At 35.9% G+C, this 23,679-nt stretch overlaps 1 protein-coding gene across 5 annotated transcripts; it reads right to left on the bottom strand.

The window, feature by feature from the left end:
- Positions 1–184: 184 nt before the first annotated feature.
- On the bottom strand, positions 185–23,319 carry LOC121799844 (DNA repair protein RAD50-like). Of its 5 annotated transcripts, none has more exons than XM_042199347.1 (27): positions 23,039–23,319; positions 22,473–22,559; positions 22,233–22,400; positions 19,504–19,679; positions 15,924–16,038; positions 13,922–14,150; positions 13,630–13,811; positions 13,367–13,537; positions 12,533–12,637; positions 12,349–12,456; positions 12,056–12,267; positions 11,875–11,967; positions 11,002–11,129; positions 10,338–10,452; positions 10,108–10,237; positions 9,814–10,023; positions 8,886–9,100; positions 8,519–8,720; positions 5,263–5,432; positions 4,860–5,184; positions 4,422–4,547; positions 4,272–4,324; positions 2,177–2,327; positions 923–985; positions 699–832; positions 489–617; positions 185–388 (listed from the first exon to the last, which is right to left on the bottom strand). In XM_042199347.1, exons 1-27 carry the CDS (start codon positions 23,159–23,161, stop codon positions 349–351), a joined length of 3,960 nt encoding a protein of 1,319 aa, XP_042055281.1. In that variant the 5' UTR covers positions 23,162–23,319; the 3' UTR covers positions 185–348. The 5 variants fall into 5 exon arrangements, with proteins under 5 accessions (XP_042055281.1, XP_042055282.1, XP_042055284.1 ...); XM_042199348.1 differs by having other exon boundaries at positions 13,633–13,811; XM_042199350.1 differs by lacking the exon at positions 23,039–23,319 and adding an exon at positions 22,950–22,974.
- Positions 23,320–23,679: the final 360 nt, after the last annotated feature.

Here is a 23,679-nt window from a genome sequence, read left to right as displayed (position 1 = left end):
CTATACACTGTACATATATCTGGGATAATCCTGAGAACTCAAAAGTAAACACTTCTGTTTATTTTTTTATTTGTTCTTTGTTTCTGATACAATTCCAATTTAATTACATCTACATCCAAGAAATTGCCAATGATTATTTTATGCCATAATTACAAGATAAGATAATTTGATTGAGAGTACGAAACACAACACAATCTCTTTGGTCTTATTTCAAACAGTTTAAATAAAAAACACAGCATCTAAACATCATAACACTTAAAAAAACACGTCACTATGAGGAAGGTTTCCTAGAAAGCTATACTAAGCAAATTACAGTACAAGTAGAATATAAATTTACTCTGAACTCAATTAATCAAATATTTCTTGGGACTCGATTATACTGTGTTGGCTGCAAAGGAAGAAAACATGGAGACATTAATTAATATGCGCTCAAATTACAAAGCAAAGAAGGTTTAAAGCAAGCAAGAAAAGGCGAGAGATAGGCTTACTAGTCATCCTTAGAGATGCGATAGTACTTTTCAGCATGCTGCCTTTGGCCGATAAGTTGAGCAAACCTCTCATCGTGAGTAATGACGATAAGCTGGAAATTCTCTTGGCCTCTTCTATCCTCCATTATTCTGATTAGATTACAGGAAAACGATGATGCAAATGAGAAATGATTTTGCTGATGATCCTGGTACAATGCAAGTCGCACTTACCTAAGTAAAGCTGCAGCGAGACTCTCAGAGTTTGGACCGTCCAAGTTTGTGGTTGGTTCATCCAGTGCAAGTATTCCGCAATTAAGGCAAAATGTTTCCGCTAATGCCAATCTTATGATAAGTGAAGCAAGTACCTGAGGAGGATGGAATACATTGACCCAGAAAAGGCGTGAGTGAGATGAAATAACTCAAGGTTTGTTCTAGACATGCCAATTACCGTTTACCTTTTGACCGGCACTACATCTTCCTCTCATTTCTAGTTGTGCATCACCAGTTTGCATTAACACCTGCAATTTGACAAGAGTAATAGTTTGTATAGGTACATTCAGAAGAGTTGAGAAAAGGCTCAAATACTTCCATCTCAAGTCCATGAACATATGAAATATTTAAGGTTGGCCACTACTGCCAACATACCATATAGCATAAAAGTAAAACTGAGACACCTTATTCACAAGTATTAAACACCTCACCAGAAACACCTACTTGGATATCTTAAGCGATAGCAACTAGATGTTTGCACAAAACTCAAAACAGTCAACAATTTATCCAGTGAAAAAAAAATTATAGGAAAATTGTGAAAAATAAAACTAACATTCTCTCCTAAAATGTTCTTATCGTTCGGCTACTTCAACTACGTTTCCATTCAACAGCTTCCAATTTATTTGATTATCGTTGTGATTTTCCCTTTTAGGTCTAACATAATCTATGTGACCCATAAGATGTAGCAATGTGATTCCCTAACTCTTAACTGTTCCATCCCAATGTGATTAGGCAACAGAAAATTTTCAACTCGCTCCTGAATAATCAAGTACCACAAGAATTTTCATTTTCTCAGGTAGGCATGAGATTTACGAGACAAGAACTACATCAATTAAGTTGCTTCATAAAATATGTATATCTTTGTTTAGCAATGTGGCTGGATACAAATTTCTCTGACATGGAACAAGATAAATCGCAAATATGCTTCAATAACTTTAAGAGAGGGCCATTTCTTATAATTAAAGGTGGAACATAAGCCTATAACTATCTTCGTGTCTATAGGACCAAGTTTTTCGAATCACAAAATTAGCTACTGAATTTTACTCACGTTTGAGTCAATATTGGGTGTTACAGCTAAATTAAGTTATGAATTTGACATACCAACAAGTTCCAAAATCTAGAGCTGCAATTCAAAGACTACCTTGGCTCAGTTTGGCTTTTTTTAAGCCAAAAAGCTGGGGGTCATGAAAGTCACACGGAGATCCCTAATTACGCAGTATATTACGTTATAGGGCTTAAACTGCTACCGATCCTCCCCCCCCCCTACCAAAAAAATAAAAAATCTCTAGGGACACAATTGTAATCTAATTTGAAAAACAAATCCAGGTAGTGAGGTAGAGAATTTATACCAATATCCCACCAGCTTCATTGACATGTTTTCAAAGTGAAAGGTCCTGTTTAACTTATTTAAGATGAAAAAAAGAAAACAACAAATTTACCCTGTAGCTGTAGGACCGAGTACCAGCACCATCAGAATCTGAATGAATACTAATATAATCAATATCCTGGCCTCTGTAAGTCTGCTGCCATAATTCCCGAATAATCTTATTTATCTCTTCCATTTTCATTGAGTGGAAGCGCATGAGGGCTCTAAAATGTAAGAATCCAAGAAATAATAGTCATTATCATTGTTAGACAGGAATAACATGAAACAGTATAAAATGAAAACAATGATGAGTTTGATTGATGACACACTGGAAAAGTTACCCTGTAGCAAACACCAACTGTTTAGGACTAGACAAACAGACAAAGGTGCTGTGCTACTACATTCAATTCTAAGAGTCTATTTTTCCAAAGTCTCGCGTAAATTCACCCTTTCTAAATAGTAAACACTTCCTTTGTCCCTAGTTAATTGTTTCGTATTCCTTGTAAGGACGTCATGAGTTAAATGACTCAATTTCCTATTTTGGTAAAAATCAACTCTTATTCTCTCTTAATTCATTCATTCTCCTACTTTATTCTCTCTTCTCTCTCCTACATTATTATCTTCTCGTTTAACTTATCAAACACCTTTCTCTTAATTCTTGTGCCAAATGAAACGCCTCACTTAAGTCAACACAGGGAGTACTAAATTAACACTCCCTCCATCCCATTATAAGTGAGGTGTATTCCTTTTTAGGCAGTCCCACTATAAGTAACACATTTCCTTTTATGGTAAAAAAGCAACACTATCTCTCTCTTACTTTATCCTCTCTACTTTCTTCTCACTCCTACTTTATTCTCTCTTTATTTAACCACTAAACACCACTACCTAAAAATCTGTGCCCAAAAGAAATATGTCACATGTAATGGGACGGAGGGAGTACTGAGTACTATTATTATAGTAGTTGACTATTATAATATCAATATATTATTCATCACCTAATAATATATCACCCCACTTACTATTAAAACGACTAAATTATCTCAACAAACTAATACTCCATCCCAATAAATATGAAACATTGGGTTTCCGGCACGGGATTTTATGCAGTGTTGTTTTGTGAGTTAATGAAGAGAGCAAAGTAAGGAGGAAAAAGTAGAGATGGTGTTGTTTCCATTTTAGAAACATATCACTTTTTAATGATACATCCCAAAAAGGAAAACGTTTCATTTTTAATGGGAGAGGGAGTATATAATTAATGCATATTTAAGTATTTAAGTGTTAAAATAAAAACAAAGATTTATTGTAGCATATTAAGCATGTTCTGCTGGACCTCAACAAAGTAGGATAAGACAGCTTGAAAGCTCGACCTACTATCATCTAATTCGTATTTGTTGCCCACATGCTTGTATAGTGGCACTAAAGCATACACAAAGTGTAACAGTGAAGGCACTCCTAGTTCAGGCAGTTCAGCTTGATTATTTAAAACAGCCTTGGAGTGAAAAAGGTATATAGCAAGGATATTGTTCGCCAAATGGGGATAATTAATTTGCCAACCAGTAAACCAGTCAAATTTGAACCAAGAAACAAAGTATATCTGCAACTAACAACTTTCTCCCTCTCAATATGAATAAACAGAAACATTAGTGGCTCAGAAACAAAGGAAGTGCAGCAGGTGGAAGAGGTGTTAACTCAATATGATGTGGTACCCAAGACAATTAAGAGCTTCCACATACTTCAAATAACACGACTGGATTAATTCAACTACAATGACAGAATAACTGTAACAAATTGGTCCAGTACAGTTCATTATTCATTCACCCATTAGAACCTGATCAATATTTACATATTAATGACTTTTTTCTTGTTACATTACAGTTCAATTCCGAGCTCTGAGTATGAAAATACAAAAAATTAAAGTAGTTCAGGTTATAAACCTTTAAACTTATATTGAAATAAGGTACTAGCAAAAAGTGCATAACTGACATCTTTTTATGTGAACGTAATCCCATTATTTTGATCAATAGTAGTAATACAATGATGACACTAATGTGATGCAAGTGAGTATTTCTTTGTATTTAAAAAAATTATGAATTTCTTATATGCACTTAGGTACAATTTTCTTAAGCTGATGCGTGTAAATGGAAATCACAAGATATTAAAGAGCTCACTTGTCAAGGGCTTTATAGTATCTGTCCAGATCCTTATTTGCCATATCAGTTGTCTGACAAGGAAAAATTGACAATTATTACCATCAAGAACATTCTTCATGAGAGATCAGGTAAACAGGGAAATAGATGCAACTTAGAGTTATGAATCACCTTCAGTTGAATTAGTTGATCAAAGTAGCGTTTATCAATGTCTCTGTATTGTGCCTGCTTGAGATCAGCTTTACTCTGATCAATGTTACTCTTGTATACAGAAAAGGTTCCGCGATGACTATTTAACTGCAACCAAATTTCCGACTTAGCAAATGAAACGGTTACCATAACTCAGACCATAGAAAGAGCAGAACAGCAAGTTTACTAATTCAGACACATTTAGGAAAATGACATTGCACAACCAAAAAAACAAGTGAAAGTTCTCTAACAGAACTAGAATGAACCGCTAATCATGTTATACTTTTATATCGACACATTAGCCCTCTGTGTATACACCAACCATACTTCGATTGTTTTCCACAAATCTTGGTTAGCACTTAGCAGTTGGAACAAAAAACTCACGTAGCAATCTTCTACACAAGAAAGTGGAAACCAAACCTCTTTCAGAAGACTATCTCGTTCTTGTGAATTCTTTAGAAGCAGAGATTCAAACTTTGAAACACCACCGATCTTCAATACACTGTCTTCAAGTGATTCAATCTCTCGAGTTAGCTCATCCAGCTGGGCTTTTGCTTCTCTGTAATCTAAATTCTGCTGTATATTGCGTCTTAATTCTGCCTGACTACGAATCAAGTCTTTGCTCTTTTCAAATTCCTCCTCAATCTCATTCATTCTGATTTGACATTTTGTAATATTGGATCTTGCTACTGTTTGCTTTGCTTGTAGTGCTTTCAATTCCTCACCTTTATTCAAGCTCTCATTCCTTAAAAACAACAGTAGTTACAGGATATTTCAATGTCATAGTAATACCAATAACAGATCTTATGCTAAGAAAACATACTTTTTTATTGTAGAAACCATTTCAAGCAGTGAATTAACTTCCAGTTGGGTTTCTGTATGGTTCTTAGCCTGTAAGTCATATTCACAATTTAGATCGGCCTCCAACTTCTTGTGTTCATCCCGTAGTTTTTCTTTCTCCCTTGCCAAGGGAGCAAGATCTTCTTCCAAATGCTGAAATTCATGAGTCAAAGTATGAGACAATAAATGACAAATGGAAAATGCAATCAGTCTCCCATCAAAGTTAGGCCAGATAAAAGAATGCAAATCAAGCACCATTGTATATTTTAATTTAGCCAAACTTGGTTCAGTCTCCCATCAAATCTAGGTCGGATAAAACATAGAAGATTTCCTACTAGCCAAGAAATAACAGTTACTAGCCAACTGAGTAAAATTATGGACAGTTTGTAATACCTGGTCAAAATTGAAAATTGTGCCAAGCATGTATATTATACATATTCATAACCGAACCTACCTTATCACCCAGATCTAAGTGTTCGCTACATTACTTTTCAGTTTAACCTCCATCCCCGCCATGACATCATCACTGCTGGTATATCCACCTTATTCTCCGACTCACTTAGAACGGCTTTTGCTAATTTTAGTGGCACACTCCTCACTAAATAATGTACTCCTGTTAGGTAATTATGAAGAACCTTATGAAAAATCTCCCATCTTTCCTCAGATTCATGTCTTACAGGCTTTATTGGCAAAAATAAAACCCAATAAAAATTATGAAGTATTTTCATAGGAGGTAAAAAATTCCAATTTTTTAAATCATACATTTTCACAGTGAATCCATAAATGATACACAGAGAACTCATGGTTTGTAGTTCCTATTTTAAAAGGGACTGTAGCCAAACTCTTTCCTATATCTGTAAATATAGGGAAGGGTTCAAATTTAAAAAAAAATTCTTAGTCTAACAACTAAGAGCTATTTTCAGCAAGTCGACGATGAAAATCTATAGTGGGTGCAGAATTTTTTAGTTCTAAATTTCTAATCCTGGAGGGGCCAAATTTTTACTATTATTTTCCGGTGGAGTTAGTTTCCAAAACGAATGCAGCACGTGCAATGCAAGTGTATCGTGTAAGTGTTCTCACAATAAAAACACATTGGTCTACCAACAGCTGCACCCATACACACTACGCCTGTTCCAGCGAAGCGCCTGCCAGCCCCATGTTCTCTCCCGCTGCTGGCTTGCGACTCCACAGATACCAGTGAGCAGGTTTGGTGCTGCCAACACTCCCAAGTTTGCGGAACTACCAGCTGCCAAATTGAACTCGGTAATTCAATTACTCCCTGATCCTTGTTCACAACCAGCCCTTAATCTAGCACATAGACAGCATCTGCCATGGTTTGTCCATCTTCCATTGTAAATTATAAATAAGATCAATCTTCACTATTCTAGCCCACAGGGCACCACTATTCAAATTCAGCTTAATCTCCCGAGTTCCCTTCTTAAATATCTCAACACAACTGTTCATCTCTATCTGAAATTTTTCCAAGATTTGACCATGATATGAACCAGCTGGTCAGACCAAATTATTAAAGCCTAAAGGAAACCAAAAAGAGCCCATACTCAATTGCTAAAAGTACTCAAAGAAAGATCAATATTTCTCTCCCAGGCAGTGATGCACCGTTCTTTCTATTAGAAAAAAATCATTCTGGAAGGAACCTCTTATATCCACGTAAGCCCATAGTGCCAATACTAATAAATTCAAGCAACTTCAAAGCTAACTAGAAGAAGGAAAGAGCAACTAAACTAAATCTATGTACTACAACTAGTACACTTGACTCTATCAGTAACAGTGTTGAGGCATAGAAGCTTTGGGCAAGAAAAACTTGAAATTTGTGGCAGTGGTGATGGTACAACTGGAAGTTAAAGGAGGCTGTGATGGTGATGACCTAGTGGACATTGAGATCGGGGAGAGGTGAGTTAGACGCTCGCATGTTAAACTAAGACTGTGACTGCTCTAACTTTGATTGTATTATAAATTAGTTCATGTGATTGGCCAAATTATGGCTAGTTCCACAATTGTAAGTGGAACCTTTTATATTTCAAGCACAAACAAAAATTCAAATTTTGCATCAACTAATGACTAAGGGCATAAATTAAAAGAGAGAGAGAGAGAGACAGAGGCGCAAGAAGTATAATGAAAGAAAGATAGCTATAAGTCTAATAACATGTTTAAGAGAGAATACATGTTTAGTTGCATCCAAACTTGAAAACCAAAAGGATGTTGCTAATGATTACAAATAAATCTTATCTAACCACATGAGTTGTTAATAATCATGCAGATTCAGTATATTAAACAACAACTGCTCTCTCAAAATATGAGTTCCAGTGCTTGAGCTATCACACTATTTCACACATATAGTCATTTGTTGTTTCCAACTCTAATACTCTGAAGTGCCAGATGTAAAAAGGAGCCACCTTAATTATTCAGAAGAAGAAATATATGAATCTTCAGAATCAGTAGCTTCATAACAAGAAATCAGAGAACTCTGAAAGATTCGGCTGAACCATACATGCATGAGTGTGTGTACACATGCAACCAAGCAATTGAGCATATTATTAGGAACATGACCCACTAGCTCAGTGGGTACCAATTACCAACATATATATAGCTCTGTCTGGCTTCTGATATGTGCTATTTCAGGTTACAAAGCCTGGTTTCTGTGATGCTTTGATGTAGTTAAAGCTCATATCCGCAGCAGTAAAATAAATGGTGCTTACTAATTAAAGCATGGTACAATACAAATGTACCCGCATGGGACAATTTACTGAATATTGAATATGCCCCCAAAACATTAAACTAATAACCAGATCCTTTACAGAATTTATAATATAATACTCCCTCCGCTCCCCTAAAAGAAACTCTTTCCTTTTTGGTCCATCCCCTAAAAATAGAAACTTTCTAATAGAGAAAAGTTCTTTCTCTCTAATGAGGTGGGACCCATTTTCTACTAACACACTTTTCTTTCTATCTCTCTCTTACTTTACCAATTCTGCATTAAAACCCATGCTATTTCGAAAGTTTCTATTTTTAGGGGATGGAGGGAGTAATTGATTTTAACTACATGTGCAACAGCCTTTATTTTTCCGAGCAATATTTGGAAACTGAACCTTATTTTCCATAAAATCTAAATCTACTATGAGATATTTTAAACCTTCTGAGTTTCGACAAATTTGAACTTATGGAAGAGATTTTAATCAGCCTAATATTTATATGCCAGTTCGTTTAGAAAAACTTATTACCTTCAAATCAAGATCAACTTGACTTTTATCTTCAAGCAGACGATCTAACTCATCCTCTACTCTTTTAATGTTTGATAATATGTTAGCAACATTAATCTTCTCTTCCCTTACAATGCTCCACCGTGATTGTAGTGATGATATTTCTTTTTCCATGTTCATCTGCTCAGTTCTTAACTTCTCTGTATCATCAATCAAGGTATTCCTGATGGTCAACAGAAGAGCACAATCAGCACATAATGCAGGAAACCTCTACTTCTACAGGATGTGAGGACTTGATTTATTCAAATTCATACGACAATTGCAAGCTCATCGATTAAGATGCAAAAAATAGATAACTCTATAGAAATGAGATAAAGGTATTACCAACCTCTCTTTTTCCAAACTTTTCAGCTCTGATATGATCTCTTCTAGGGATTTGGCATCTTGACCTTGAGCTTGAATATCAAGTTTGCTTTCCAATTCATTTACCTGTTTCTGTAAAGCTTGCATTTCCTGGAACAGCCTGTCAACAGTTCCTACAGGTTGTATCAATGCATCTACAGAATCCTTTTCAGCCTTTATTTGAGCCAGTACACCCAGCACCTGTAGGGCAGAAAGTTTGTTATGCTAATGCAGAAGACAGTATCAATTTTTGGAGAAGAGAACAAAAAAACATAAGCAACTCATGAGAATGCCTTATAAGGTAAGAGATGGGTGATCATAGAGCTGAAAACAACTACAACAGAAGAATTATATAGTACACAATGCATAAGCACAAAAAGATTGCCAATACAACAAGTTTATGGTGCAGAAAGAATATGAACAAAAGTTTGTACATGATCTTTTCACTTACTCTAGTACATCAGCTCTAAACTGAATGAGGTAGATAGGCTTAACTAGGAAAGCAAAGAGGGACATCTGAGTAACAGAAGGTTTTAATTATCTTTTTACAGTTCCTTTTGTTTTAAGAGTCATCGAGTGTAAACGTGTTATCCACTCTGAAATTTCATTGAAGTAGGTTAACCATAAAATTATCAACTTCCAAAGAGATGCTAATGCAATGGTTTTCAGTTTACCAATGCTTTATCCTAAGGAAAATTTCAGTTTCTGGTAAGACACGATACAATAGGCGGGATGCATCACTGCGCACAAGTATAGAGTGTAACACATGTAACTTCCCCGATGACCATCTAGCCCATATTTACAGAAGCTAAAGAGCAAAGAATTTTCAAAGATCTACATAAAATTAAAAGAAAAGCAAGAAATAGCAAAAAAAAGTCCTGTTAAAGCTAAAATATACTGCAGTCGATGATTACATCATCAAGAGCCTGATGCTTTAGATCAAGATCCTCATTTAAGTCATGTAGGTTCTTTTCAGCAAGCGGAATTAACTCCTTGCCAGTTTTGACATATTCATCATAGACCACCCGGAGTTTGTCTAACTGCTGTAAGTGAAAATCAGCATTTGACGACTGCACTTCCAATAATTTCCGCCGTTCGGAAATATCCAGTGCTTTCACTCTTTGCTGTAATGAAGAACAAAGAGTTATAGACATCTCTTTTAACTAAGATAGGTTGGAAACATCAAATGGTTAAACAAATATAGGCACCTTTTTAATAAATGCATCTTCCTCATTGGATGAAAAAGGTCTCTCACAGCAAGGGCAGTAGTGATGAGCACTAGCAATCTTTTCGAATGGATCAAACATTCTCCCCATGCCATCAGCAATATTGTAGTCTCTGCCAGTATATAACACAGCAAAGTTACCATATACACCAAAACCACCATTGATACATGCAACAGTCTGGTAAATGAAGAAAACAAATTATAAGCGCAAACCTGCTCAGTCCATCTCTCCTTTCCTTGGCAGTCTCTAACATTTTAAGATATGAATCGATACCACCAGCCTGCGGATCCAAGGACTGAAGTTTGGATTCAACAAATCTCCGTCTTGCTGCATCAGGTTTAGGAAATCAATAAATCAGTTATTATCAAGTAACACACATGACTTTCTTGCAGAGAATAAGGCCTGGGAATGGACAGACATTTCCACTTCAAAGGAACTCCAAGAAAAGAATAACACGGTAGCTTAAAAAACAAAGGCTTAAGCCAATAGCTGGCTGCTTATACATGAGATTTGAGAAAGGAGTAAATTCATACAAAACCAACTTTTATGATTTCAGCATGACATTAAAAATATCATCATACTGTAGCAAAAACAACACTTTAGAAATATAGCATTCATCCAGGTAGTTTGGTTTATGTTATCATAACTTTTCCAAACAGAGGTTCTGGCTGCAAATTCAGGGTTCATTTTGCGCATATCATCTGCAACGACACAGTTGATAAATATCATCAAGTTCTACATAGGAATGGAAGATTTCAAATACAAACTGATGTTTTGGTAAAATTTTGTGCAATTGAAAGCTTCTGGAATAAAGCTAAACAGCTTGATGAGAAAAAGACCCTTTAAAGTTATTTTACGCTTTTCTAGAAAGCTTACATTCCAGATTATGGTGGAAATTTGACAAGTTACTGTTGAGTTCTTGTATTTTCAACTTCAGCATAGTCACCTCGTTTCTAGCTTCATCAACCTTTTTCTCTAAATCGTCATACTCTTTTTGAAGAGAACTGTACAAGAGAATGACATCAAGCAGATATAGACTGAGATTAGACATAATGATTGTATAAGCAATTCAAAGAGTGAATTACATAGCAAGTCTAAAACATTTCTGGAAATAAATATCAACCCCGATGTTTAATCAATAAAGTTGTTCAGAACTGCGGTTGGAGTTAAGTGGGGATCATGTTATTGTGCTAGAAGCTTTTTGAATCAATTTATTAAAGCAGCAGCAACACACATTTAATTAAGATAAATTAAAATATGTAGTGTACACAGGTACTTTTTATTACTCATTATTAACTCCATATTGATTTGAGACACTGTCCAGATACAAACATCAATGTGTAATTGAGTAATATTACGGAATAAGACGGGAGAAAAGTTGTCATTTTTTCAAAAAAAAAACACAATAAACATTCAGAATGTTTTGAATGTGGTAGTTATAACTTATAAGAAATCTAAGATTGGAAAACTGCAAGCTTCACTAGTATCTCAAATATAGGTTTCAACAAATAACAGAAACAGAGGATGACTAATGTACGAATTCGGTTGCAATCAAAAACTAATGTCTGAGAGCATCCATAACTATTCATCCATAACTAAGAAAGTTGATCTTCATGGACTAATTGTATACTAATATATTTCTCATGCATAACTATTCATCCCAGTTGGAAAACTAATGTCTGAGAGCATCCAAAAGCAAGCCTAAGTAGTCCTCCTAACCAGGAAAAGAGAAATGAAAAGAACAACAACCTCTGGACCTCCACAATCTCATTTTTCAAATCCTTGTCAGGTGGAATCCTTCCCTTCAGCACCCCTGTAACTCTGTCCTTGCACTCATTCATTCTAGATAGCCATAGTATACAGAAGATCAATAAGCTAAAAGTAAAAAAAGCTGGACTGAATTGAGCGAAAACATTAAGAGAACACTCACGTCCTTCTATGTTTCTTTCTAACGTTTTCCAAATCTGCTTTCTTAACAGATAGTACAACTCTGTCATGGGAATCAGATTCCAAGGTATTCCTTTGGTGGTCAAGAGCTTCAATTTCCTGCTCCAACTTGAACCTTTCAAGTTTCATTTTTTTAAAACGCTCAGCAAAATCTTTTGCAGCCAGTTGATTACTTTTCCTTTCCACCTCAATTTGCTGCATGTGAGAAGCAATATTAGTGTTGCACCAAAAGATAAAAGCAAAGCACATTTGTGAATATTTAAGTAGTAAAATTACCATGTTCCTTTCTCTCTCGTCAATCACAGACATATCAACAGCAGCAATCCGACCCTCAAATGAATCACGCACATTCTCCTTCTCTTGAATACTATTCAAAATATTATTCTGTGACAGAAACATATAGCATTACATAGAATAAAATATCAAAGGCAAAGGACAGAAAACAAAATCAAAGACGAACCTTCCTTTCTACTTTAGCCTCCTTCTGAGCCTCAATTCGTTTCCAACGATCATTTGCATGCATGTACTTATCAAACAGTACATCAAGCGCTACTTTGTTTGATTTCTGATAAGAATTACAATCATAGACATCGTCCCGTTATCATCAATGATGAAATTAGAAGCAAAAAGAGAACCTTCAATAATAATCACCTCCCAGAACTAAATATGATATCACTAACTAGACACAAGTAACACTGCTAAGGCACTTATAAATCTTTAACATATTAAATAAGTGTAAAGTATGACAACTGTGTCAAATTACTTTCCCAAATACATAAATGTTTTTTCTTAATATGGACAGGAGGGGTATATTTGAATGATAGAGGAAGCTTTTTGATGGGGTTCTTAAATGCAAAATAGCTCTCTTGTGTTTATCAGCTTAACCATTTAGACCTCTTAGATGAATGATCATTCAGACAGAACCAAAGCAAATAAAAGATATTGCAAATTCATCTATTAGTTGGCTCCTAGATCCAGGTAATTTAATTGTAAGAAAAAAATTATGTCATTCTATACTTCGATTATTCAAAAGTTTAACCCGAAGATGGCACTCAATACCATATCAAACATATTGCATGAGAACTGATGGTGAATAAACCATTTGTATCCATTTGAAATACTGTAATCTAATTCATTTATAGGGAAATGAACTAAATGTTGCCTGCTTAGGCTACAGCCAAGATGTTGCATTTTCATCATCACTATACTCACATGATACTACCAGGTGAAATTGTGTGTAACAGGCAAGCATATAGTGCATAAAAACCAAGCAGAATGAGCAAAAGAAATAGACCTTCTTATCCTGTAAGTCTTTGTGCAGGTCCTTCAACATTGACTGGATTCGATCAGTAAGGCTGGAACAAACATCATCACTTAATGGGCCACTTGGTAGTGAACCTAAATTGTGCTTCCTGATTAGGCTTCGAATGGTGGAGTCTCTTTTATCCTTCTGGGACAATTGAGCCTGACGACAAAATAGAGAGAGTAGATTATCACATAGTGAAAATTTAATGATGGGCAATGTATATCACATTGCAGAAAGAGATACAAAAATACTACTTCTATGAGTGCTTGAAGCTTGGCAATCTCCTTGATATTTTTTGCAATGTCATCCTCAAGATGTCGACTTGTCTCCTTATTATCCATCTTTTCCCTCAATAACTTATTAACTTTGGTTTCCAACACTGCAATCCTTTCGTCGAATTTGGATTTCCATTCATTTAGTTCTTCATCAGTGTCTAAGGAAAAATAGATGTGAAGATGAAAAAACAAAATCACCAACAAAGATTCCACGGAAAAGAGGAAGCAGAAAAATAAACAAACAAGATCATGCAATCATATCAAAGACCTTCATTTTCCTCATCAAGGTCACTATAACGCTTGTGAACATCCTCAAACTTGGATTTTCTTTCCCCTGACTTTGTAGCTATCTGACCTTGTAACTCACGCAGGTCCTTCAACAGCAATTCAGTTTTATTAATCTCCCTGTCGATATTCTGTATTTTGGGGTCAAGCTCCTCGATTTGAGAATTTAATGTTGCTGTCTTCGCTTCATATTGTGCAATGCTCTCCCGTAGCTGGCTAAGACAACACCAGCTAATTAGCTTCATCAGGATATAAAATGCAAGAAGATTAAGAGTATGAATAAAGGTTATTGATAGGGCTTTCATTTCATGAATCGCAAGTGGCAACTCCAGCTTAAGAGCTCAATCACCCATCTTAACTTAATGCTCCCAAACCAATAGCACTGGGCAGTTCAATTATGGAATCAATAATACAATACTTTGCGATCAAAAGTACACTTTTAGGATTCATCTACAGAAACATTGGCCTAGGATGGACCCTTTTCCCTTTATATCATTTCTAAGAGCCAAAATACATTTTATAGAAGTCAGAAACATAGCATCCCTACAGATGGACTATTATTCCATATATGTGCCAAAAGTCACCAGCCTTTTCTCTTTTGGCACAACAATAACATGTCTAGTGTGCCTTAATTGAGGGCTTGCATCAGTTCCCAATTCCCATGTTATTGCATTATGGTACGTGAATAAACCATGACATTTTAATACTGAGTTCAAATTTTCTACATATAGTTGTGTCTAAATGTATCCAGAGTCTGAGTTTCGTTTAAAGCAATTAAAGGCAAATTATAAAATGTCTATTTAGATTAATTCACAATCAACCCCAACCAAGCAGTCACACAGTTAAAGTATTCAAGTTCTTGTCCAAAAATGCTGCTACCAAAGAAGTCTGCTTCTCTAATAATGTATTACATGACCAGCTTCAAATCCAACAAAGTCTGGTTACTCGGACGGTTCACAGTGGTCTTGAAATTCATTAAATGAAAACTTGCTCATTTGGGAATTAATTTACCATTTTACACCTAGAAATATGTTAACATGCAATTATTGTCAATGCAACATGGTTGATGAAAAAAAGGCCATTTGTTTCAAGTAACTAAGAAGATTTATGTGTTTTAGGCGATTAAGAAAATGAGCTTGCTGATTTCTTTTTGTTCCACGGAATGAATATAAATCGTCCTAAGCTAAAAAAAGCACTTGACCATGCAAACCATAATGAATGCAAAAGACAGCATACATCCATGTTAGTAATAATTTAAAGAAAGAACAAGAAAATAGTCTGAAAGCAGGTTAGCAGATTTTCTTACAACTTACATCCTCTTATATAAATGCACATAAACATAGGTTTAATTGTGCATGAATAAAAAGAGAAGGAGACAGCTAGAGGTCAAGGCTTTCAGAGACTGTGTCATTCTTAAACGTAAAATAAAGAATCAATGAAGATTATAGAACGGAGTGTCATTCCTAAACGCAAAATGAAGAATCAATGAAGATTATAGAACGGACATTCTGCATAGAGATTAAACGATTGGATTTTACTATCAGGCATTCTATCCAATAGATACATTGGAAAAAGTTGGGTAATACTAATCTGTATGCAGAACCATGTAAAAGAATCACTGTATGCATCTCTTTTCTACAAAGAGAACTTATTCCCCAGTTGAATTTCAGTTACAGACTAATTAATCTTCAAGTTCATTTTTTATTAGTAAAAAGTGAACATTGACTATTTAAGCCCATCTCTGGAACAACAATGATGATTTGTCATTTGAGCATGCATCATCAAGTATTTTCTTGATGGGATCAAGCCTATTTCCTTCAAAGTTATAGTTAAACATGGAATGGACTAGGCGGAAGAAAGAAAACAAGTAAATGATGCCGTTGCGAGTTTCAGCTGGAATAGATATAAAGTTGTAGCATCTTACATAATGAAGTCAAGATTACAATATTCAATATAGCAACCAATAACCAAAAAAAGATAAGAACCTTAAAAGCAGCATCTTTCAGTGTTTGTAAATGATCCAATTTCAGCTTATATGTCTTTATTTCCTGTGCTTGGTCCTTGTGAAGCTTTTTGATAACCTCCAATGCCTTCGTGTACCTTAAAAGATAATGAAAATGGATCAAATGCTTTCAGTAAAAACTGCAGGAATATATAACCAAAAATGGCCATTGGTAGATAAATATGAAACCTATACTTGCAATACAAAGGGGGCAACAAAGAGGTCTTGCAAAGGAGTACAAGTCAAGAAAACATATCATGAGGGTATTGGATATTAGAATGAATGACAATTAAGCATTTGTTTCTATTTAAATCAGAAACTGATTATGCAAATGTCCAAGTCAAATGTTACTGTAGATATTGGACACGGATGCTTCTCAAGCATTCCTCTTTCCCAAAACTGGTGTCTCATCATGTAGGTATCAGTCTGTAGACCTATATATCTACAGTAACATTTCTTTTATGAAACAGGAAAATCATAGTATTAATCATACAAAAATAGAGGGTTAAAAAGTGACAAGGAACATAAATAACTAGCTAAAGAACTACTTCTGCATAATGATGGTAAAAGAAAATTAGAAAATATTAAAACTGCTTCGAAATCCTTGTGGTTTCACACCCTATTATCTTTGCTAATTTAAACATCTTCACAAACTCATCAAGGGATGCCTCCAACTTTCCAAAAATTCTTTTATGCCTCTTTAACAATAGGATTACAAAAAGTACAGACTATTTTCACACAGAACAAATCAGCGATAGATTGTGAAAAGACATGTAGAAGACCTATTCCACACATTGCAAGATAAGGACATTAAAAAACGTGCGCTCAGCATCCTTGAGTACAAGCCTACATATGATAGACCGGTCTTATGGTCTTCTGTTAGGGGTGTTATCAAACCGAGCCGAGTATTTCCACACTCAAGTTTGATTCGTTTACTATCACCCTGAGGTTCAAGCTTAATTTACGGCATACTTTAACATTGCATACGTCAATATTCACGAGCTTAACCAAGCCCAAGTGAGCTTTCCAGATATACTGATTATTTTAAAAAAATTTGTTTGATTCACATCAACATAATATATTCATTATTTTCAAATAACAAATAGAGTTAGTAAGAGACTAAATACAATTATTATTACTAAGTAGTAAATGTAGTATAGAAATATGAGTTGTATCTAGTTAATAATTTTATATTTTCAAGATATATCACTTGGTAGCTTGCTGACAATTTAACAACCCAATTATTGTCAAGCTCAATCTTCGTTGTTTTAGCTAACAAGTTTTACTAAATGCTTTAAAATAAATTTTTATTGTGCCCTCAAAACATTAATAGCAAACGAGTAGTTTAGTTCATTTACACCCCTAGACATTAGGACATTCTAAGATCACCTAAATATCACGTATTGCTAGCTTAGCTAAAAATAAAACCAAGAAAAAAAAATGAAGTTGTTTACATACAAGATTATTTTAAATAAGTTTGGAAAATGGGGAGGGAATATAATGATCCAAATGGAAGAAACACCAAAAGATAGATTTACTAGATAACACCCCAGTCTGGGACCTCGAGTTGATTCAAATAAATACGAGTAGACTCTAGAAATGAACTTCCATTAACTTCTGAAAGTGGCTCTAGTAGCATGCCATGCACCCCAATTCTTATAAACCATATTTATTATCAAGAACTTCAACCTCATATCATCCTACTGGTTTGGAAATGCCACCAACCTTCATACTGAAGAAGGCTTATTTTAAGAAATGCATCATATCAATGCTCCATCCCCCAACAATCTATTGGAACAATCTACGATTTGCCCTATTCTGCTGTTCTGCAGCTGTAGCACAGTTTCTGACATTATTCTGAATTCCTTCTATGATGTCGAATAGAGATTCTAAATCCAGTTTTGGGACTTTGCCCCAACTGCTCTGCCGACTTTGATGGCTTTGTTCAGTACTGCCTGCCTCTGCCACCAGTCTTGTTATGTTGCCGCGGCTACTAATGCCTCTGCCGACTTTGCTTGGTTTCTACTACAACTTCTGATTAGGTTTTTGGTTTCTTCGAATCGTCTATAATGTCGAATTTTGATTCTAAACCTAATTCAGAGACCACTAACATATTGAATGTTTCCAGCTAGTGTTACTGCTGTTGCCACTTCTACTACTTCTGCAGCCACTTCTACTTCTGCTGCCCCCCCACTACTACTGCTACTAATATTGCTACTCTGGTGCTGCTACTGATAATAACTGCCTACTGTTGTAGATATCTTCACTAAACTGTTACGAGAAACCATTTCTTAGAACTTTGTATCAAGCTAGGCATGGTCGATATATATGCTCCAGCTTGAGGGGGAGTGTTGTAGAATAAGATCCCACATCAGTTATGTATCCTATTCAGGCTTAGTCTCTTGTAAATTTGTACTCCCTCATAGCTTAGTCATTTTCCATTTCGAGAAATTCCTTTATAGTTGACTCATTTCCATATATGGTAATAATTAACTCACTTTTTCTTTCCTAATTCATTCTCTCTTACTTTATTTTCTATACTTTATTCACTTTTCTACTTTATTTTCTCTCTTATTTCATCTACTTTATTATCTACCCACTTAACACACTAAAATTTATTTTTAAACACCATGCCCGAAAGAAGTGCCTTAGCTATGAAGGAATGGAGGAGTAATATATATATAGGAGCTTTGTAAAGTGATTATAATGACTTATGACCTACAACTTTTCTCTAGTATGTCTCTATACTTCTTCACATGTATTATTCTACAAAACCAATACGCTACAAAATTTTGCTTCAGCCAATTCTGTAATCAGAGGGATGATTGGAACAAGGATATCAAGCTTCTTAATAGAACTATTGACTAGAACATAAATTTGACTCCGTACCACGGAAGGGTTTATTTGCACGTTTAAATTATTGTACAAATGTATAGTTCCACCCACACCTTTTAAAATTTAGACTAAAGTCAAAACAATGGTTCCGTACATATACTCAAAAAAACTTTTTTGTCCTACACATTATGTGTAATAGCTTTTGGTCCTACACAATTGTTTGGTTAATATTCAATGGTTCCGTCAAAAATTAACGATCAACCATGTTTTAAAGTCTAAAATTGGTCTCGTATATTTGCAAAACATATTAATTGAACACTAGTAAAGAAATATCAATTTAATCATAAATTGGCTTTTCTACTATATGCAACCATGCCACCAATGTGCAAAATGTTTTACACCTCGGATCATAAATAAAGCTACGGTATTTCAAAATATTCATCATTTCAATTTTTGTTCAAATAATTTTTCATGGATGAAACACTAAGTTCAACATATTATCAGTCAATTTTAGTATTTTTTCAAAATTAGGATCAATGAAGGGGAAAATAACCAGTCTTTCAAGACACCTTCAATTTAAATTAGCAATTTAGCATTATTTGAATAGTTTCTCTTCTTTTCATTTGTGCCCACGATATCCTTATTAGTAGTTATGCATCAGAGTAACAGCAGAATCACCTATATTTATGAAGTGCTTCACTTCATAGTTCATATGTAAGAAGACGTACCGAGTTGCTGAAAATATGTCATCAAACTTCTTCTTCAGTGTTGATGGATCTTGCAATGGCCAGTTTGCCTCATCCTGGTGTACAAATATAACATTCTCAAGAACAGCCTTGGACACACCCATAAGAGCTGGAATCTCTCTGTCCATATCAGCACATCGGTAGCTTAGGCAAACTTTCTGTCACTTGGAAACATTTATATTTATGAGAATGATATCTTCTATATTGTTAGCTAGCAAAGATTTTGTGATAAACAATCGTCATCACTCATCAAACTAAACATGATAAAGAAAATAAGTGCATGTTCAGGAGCACTTTGGTTATAGTTAATCATGTAATCAAATTGTAACATTTCAATATAAATCAACAAGACAAGATATGGTATATACTCATTATGAAAATTAAAAATATAAATTCCATTGCTCACCATTAGAAACTCATTAAAGACAAACCTACAAGCATGCTTCTTGTTATTTTTTCAGGTGTAAATGCTTGCCATATATATAAGGTAACAATATGTTTTTCTGCAACACTTTTAGGCATAGAGATAGTTCTTCACATGATTGTTCCGAGACAGCCCTAAATAAGGAAAGGAAAGGCGAAGAGGAAAACACTAGCCAACCATAACAATCTTCACACCCTCAATGGCTAAGCATATTTTTGCATTCATATGTAGGTGGTGGACTACCTAATGCCAAGAGCAGTTCGGCATTGGAAATAATACCCCATGATACAGAAGCAAATCTTTAAACTCACAAAGATAACCAGAACATGAGAGACTCACTGCTCCAGGTATGCACACAGAATCGGCACATGCACAGATAGTGTTGTGCAAGGAGGAACACTTCACTTTAGCAACATGCAGAGCAAGTTGCATTAGTACATTTACATCCAGAAATGTTACAAGCACGAATCCAATCTTGCATGTTATCGGTTGGACAAGCAATGCCTTGTGAATTGTGGTAAGATCATTTATTCTAAAATTATACTTAGCTCTTGTATCATTGTATGGAAATGAGGTAGGCAGTCTTGTATCAATATCTCAATTCTTAAGTAGGTAAAATTCTCTCGACCTCCTGTTTGCCGACTGCTGATGATAAAAGAATTGTATTCATGACAGTTGGTCTGAATCTATTAAAATTAAAATTAGGTGGTGACTTTCTTTTATTTTTGTTGTCAAATAGCGGTTATGGCAGCTGGTGGTGGCAATGGTGATGCAAGTTTTTGAGAATTCCAGCACCGCTACGCCATGGCATCTCCCTTTTCTGTTGTGGCATTTTATGGCCACCATGGCCATGGTGGTTATGGTGGTCATGTGGTTATGGCAGGTTTTTAGTAATTATTTAAAATGGGTCAAATCCCTTTGACTAATTCCAACCCAAGTAAAGCAGGATTTAGTTTCTCTCCCCCTCGTTCATACCAGCACCAGGCGGCTGCTTCCCCACCCATGCACCCACCCAACCCACCGATGATGCGACCTCCAGCAACACAAACTCCAGATAAGAATCAGCAGTATCAGTTTTCTGTATTTTTTTTTCCTTTTTTTGCAGTTCATTTGGACGGTGTTTGCTGATATAATACCCTTACAAGTATAAAAGTGAATTTTAAGCAAAATACATTTTGACGGAGGGAGGAATGGATTATAGAAATTGAAATGACTGCAGAGAGATAATCCATTAATACGTTATGTCAACCACATTCTTCAAACTTAACTAGCCTATGTGGTTAAATGAGTAATCAAAGATACAAAAATTATTTTTTTTCGTAAATGAACTATGACGGACGGTTAAATGAGTAATCATAGATACGCAATTATTTTAACCAGTGAATAAACTAGAGGTTCCCACAGTTCCGGAACCGCCGGTTACGGTTTTGGAAATTGCCGAACCGGAACCAAACCGCGAGGGTGTTTCGCGGTTACGGTTCCAAAACCGCCGGTTTCGGTTTCTGTTCCGCACCGGCAGTTTTTTACGGTTTTTCAAGGTTCCAAACCACCGGTTTTTTGCAGTTCCGGCTTGGTTTCACAATTTTCCGGCGGTTTTTCGCGGTTCCGGCACGGTTTCGGTTCGAAAATTTTTGAACCTAAACCGAACCACTGTTCAAAAATCGACGATTTTGGTTCGGATAAATTCTCACAGGTTTCGGTTCGGAACCATAACCGGCGGTTACGGTTACGGTTTTAACCGCCGGTTCGGTAAACCTTGGGCAGGTCTAGAATAAACTATGATGCTGCAGATCCCTTAAAATTCTCATGGAAGAAACCCATTCTTGCAAGTTACATTGAATAGTCAAGACACCGAACTCTACTACAGGCCTTTCTTGTCAAAGGACATGCAGTATTGTCTCCATGGTCCCCTCAAATTAAAATTCATACAATAAGATCTCCAGAAGATAGGGGTCACAGTTATCTAAGCCGAGAGGCATGCACGTGAAAGGAACACATCAACAGAGTGAGAGCCAGCAAGTTAAGCCCAGTAGTTAAAGAAAACTCTCTCTACCCTGGAGTCCTAGACTAAGAATCCACTGAAAAATAACATCCAAAGCTACTGATGTAGTGATGTTGACACATATCCCCTACGATTCAGAAAATCTTGTCTGCACATGTGTCATATCTAAACAAGTTGAATTAGTTATGCATGAAACTAAATAAAGGCACTGAAAAGTAAAATATTACCATAGGCAAGGCAATGCCTATGAAATTTCTATAAATTTTATAAACCAAGTGATTTTACCTCTCCAGTCTGAGGATTTATCGTCTGAAGCACAGACTCAATTGCCTTGTACTCCATCTTGGTGGCTTTCTGGGTGAGCTGAAATGACCTTATGCAGACCACATCCTTCCTTGCTGCCGTCTTAAACCTTAGCTTTATCTGGCCCTTCGTCTCTGTCTCCCCTGCCACCTAAAAGTATAGTTCCAGGAATACTTATTCCATTATCTAAATAGGTGAACATGTATGGAGGCGTTAGAGCACCTTTGGGTCATGAACGAAGCTGTGACCTGACCGGGCATTTGGAGGTAGTTCACCCGTACAGGCAACTTTCAGGCACTCAATTATAGTCTACATAAAAAACAAGTTTGTTTCAGTATTTACAGAATAAAATATTCCAGAGTAACATTCTTTGAAGACACCATGTGAAAAGATCTTATATTTGTAACAATACTAACAATTTAAAATTTAAGGACTGAGTAATCCTTTTTCACTGAATAGAATACAGTAAATTGTGCATTCTAAAGCAAAACAGATAATATTGACACTTCACTCTACACAGTTGCCAGATTTTGCAATAACCACGAAATTGCAAATGGGGAATAAGATGATAATCAGAAGTTCAAAATCAGCAGAAATAAGCAACTAATTAGTTCTAGAGTCGAATATGCATGATCAAATTAATCTCACAGACTGCTAAATTGCCCCAATTATGAATACGAAAAGGGGATTACCACATACTTAGCATAATGTACAACTTAAAAATGTGGAGATGATGAAAGGTACAAATTCCAATGCAAAGTGTATAGGTATGGGGCATGAGTTTGTACTGTTTTTCCAGCACCATTGGGACCGACAATGAGAGTGAGGGGCCTGAAGAAGGTGATAACGTTTTTGTTTTCAGGGTCGAAGCTCCGGATGCCCTTTATCAACATTTTGTCAACGGTACTCATCTTTTCCGGCTGCTTTCTCTACAGCGCCCAGTGGCATAGAGAAGGAGAATTATCGCAATCGGTTCTTCATCGGAAAGGAGAGAGGTGTGATTATCGTAGGGTTTAGGAGAGAATTTGACTGGGAAATTAAAAGGGCGGGGAGAAGTGCGTTTGCCACGTTCACCAATAAATTCCAAATTACCTCTTGTTACAATTCGAATTTGGTTTTTATTTTTTAAGAGCATCTCGCGGACGTCCGACCGGAGTGTCCGGTGTACGAAGGGACGTCCGCCATTAAACGTGAGAGGGGTGAATGCGGACGTCCACGGCCTTCCGGCAACGTCAGCGCGGGACGTCTGTCATTGCGGTGCCACGAGGGACGTCTCGCGCGGACGCCCCGATTTTTATTTTTTTCCGTGTCGAAATTTTAATTCCGTAAATTGTTTAATTTGGGGAATTTGTGAATTTTTATTATTGTGGATGTCCGTCGGGATGTCCGACATTGTGCAGTGGAATGTCCTTATGACGCGGCAGTGCAG

The sequence above is a fragment of the Salvia splendens genome, chromosome 4, assembly GCF_004379255.2.
Source record: "Salvia splendens isolate huo1 chromosome 4, SspV2, whole genome shotgun sequence".
Lineage (NCBI taxonomy): Eukaryota > Viridiplantae > Streptophyta > Magnoliopsida > Lamiales > Lamiaceae > Salvia > Salvia splendens.
The sequence above is the reverse complement of the archived record's forward strand: the minus strand, read 5'-3'. Positions and strand labels throughout refer to the sequence as shown.

Coding starts and splice junctions, on each gene's coding strand:
- LOC121799844 (XM_042199347.1), bottom strand. CDS start 23,161: ATGAGTACCGTTGACAAAATGTTGATAAAGGGCATCCGGAGCTTCGAC. Junction 11,130..11,874: donor GAGATTGTGGAGGTCCAGAG/GTTGTTGTTCTT, acceptor TCTCTTGTACAG/TTCTCTTCAAAAAGAGTATG. Junction 8,721..8,885: donor AAAAGTTTGGAAAAAGAGAG/GTTGGTAATACC, acceptor GTTGACCATCAG/GAATACCTTGATTGATGATA.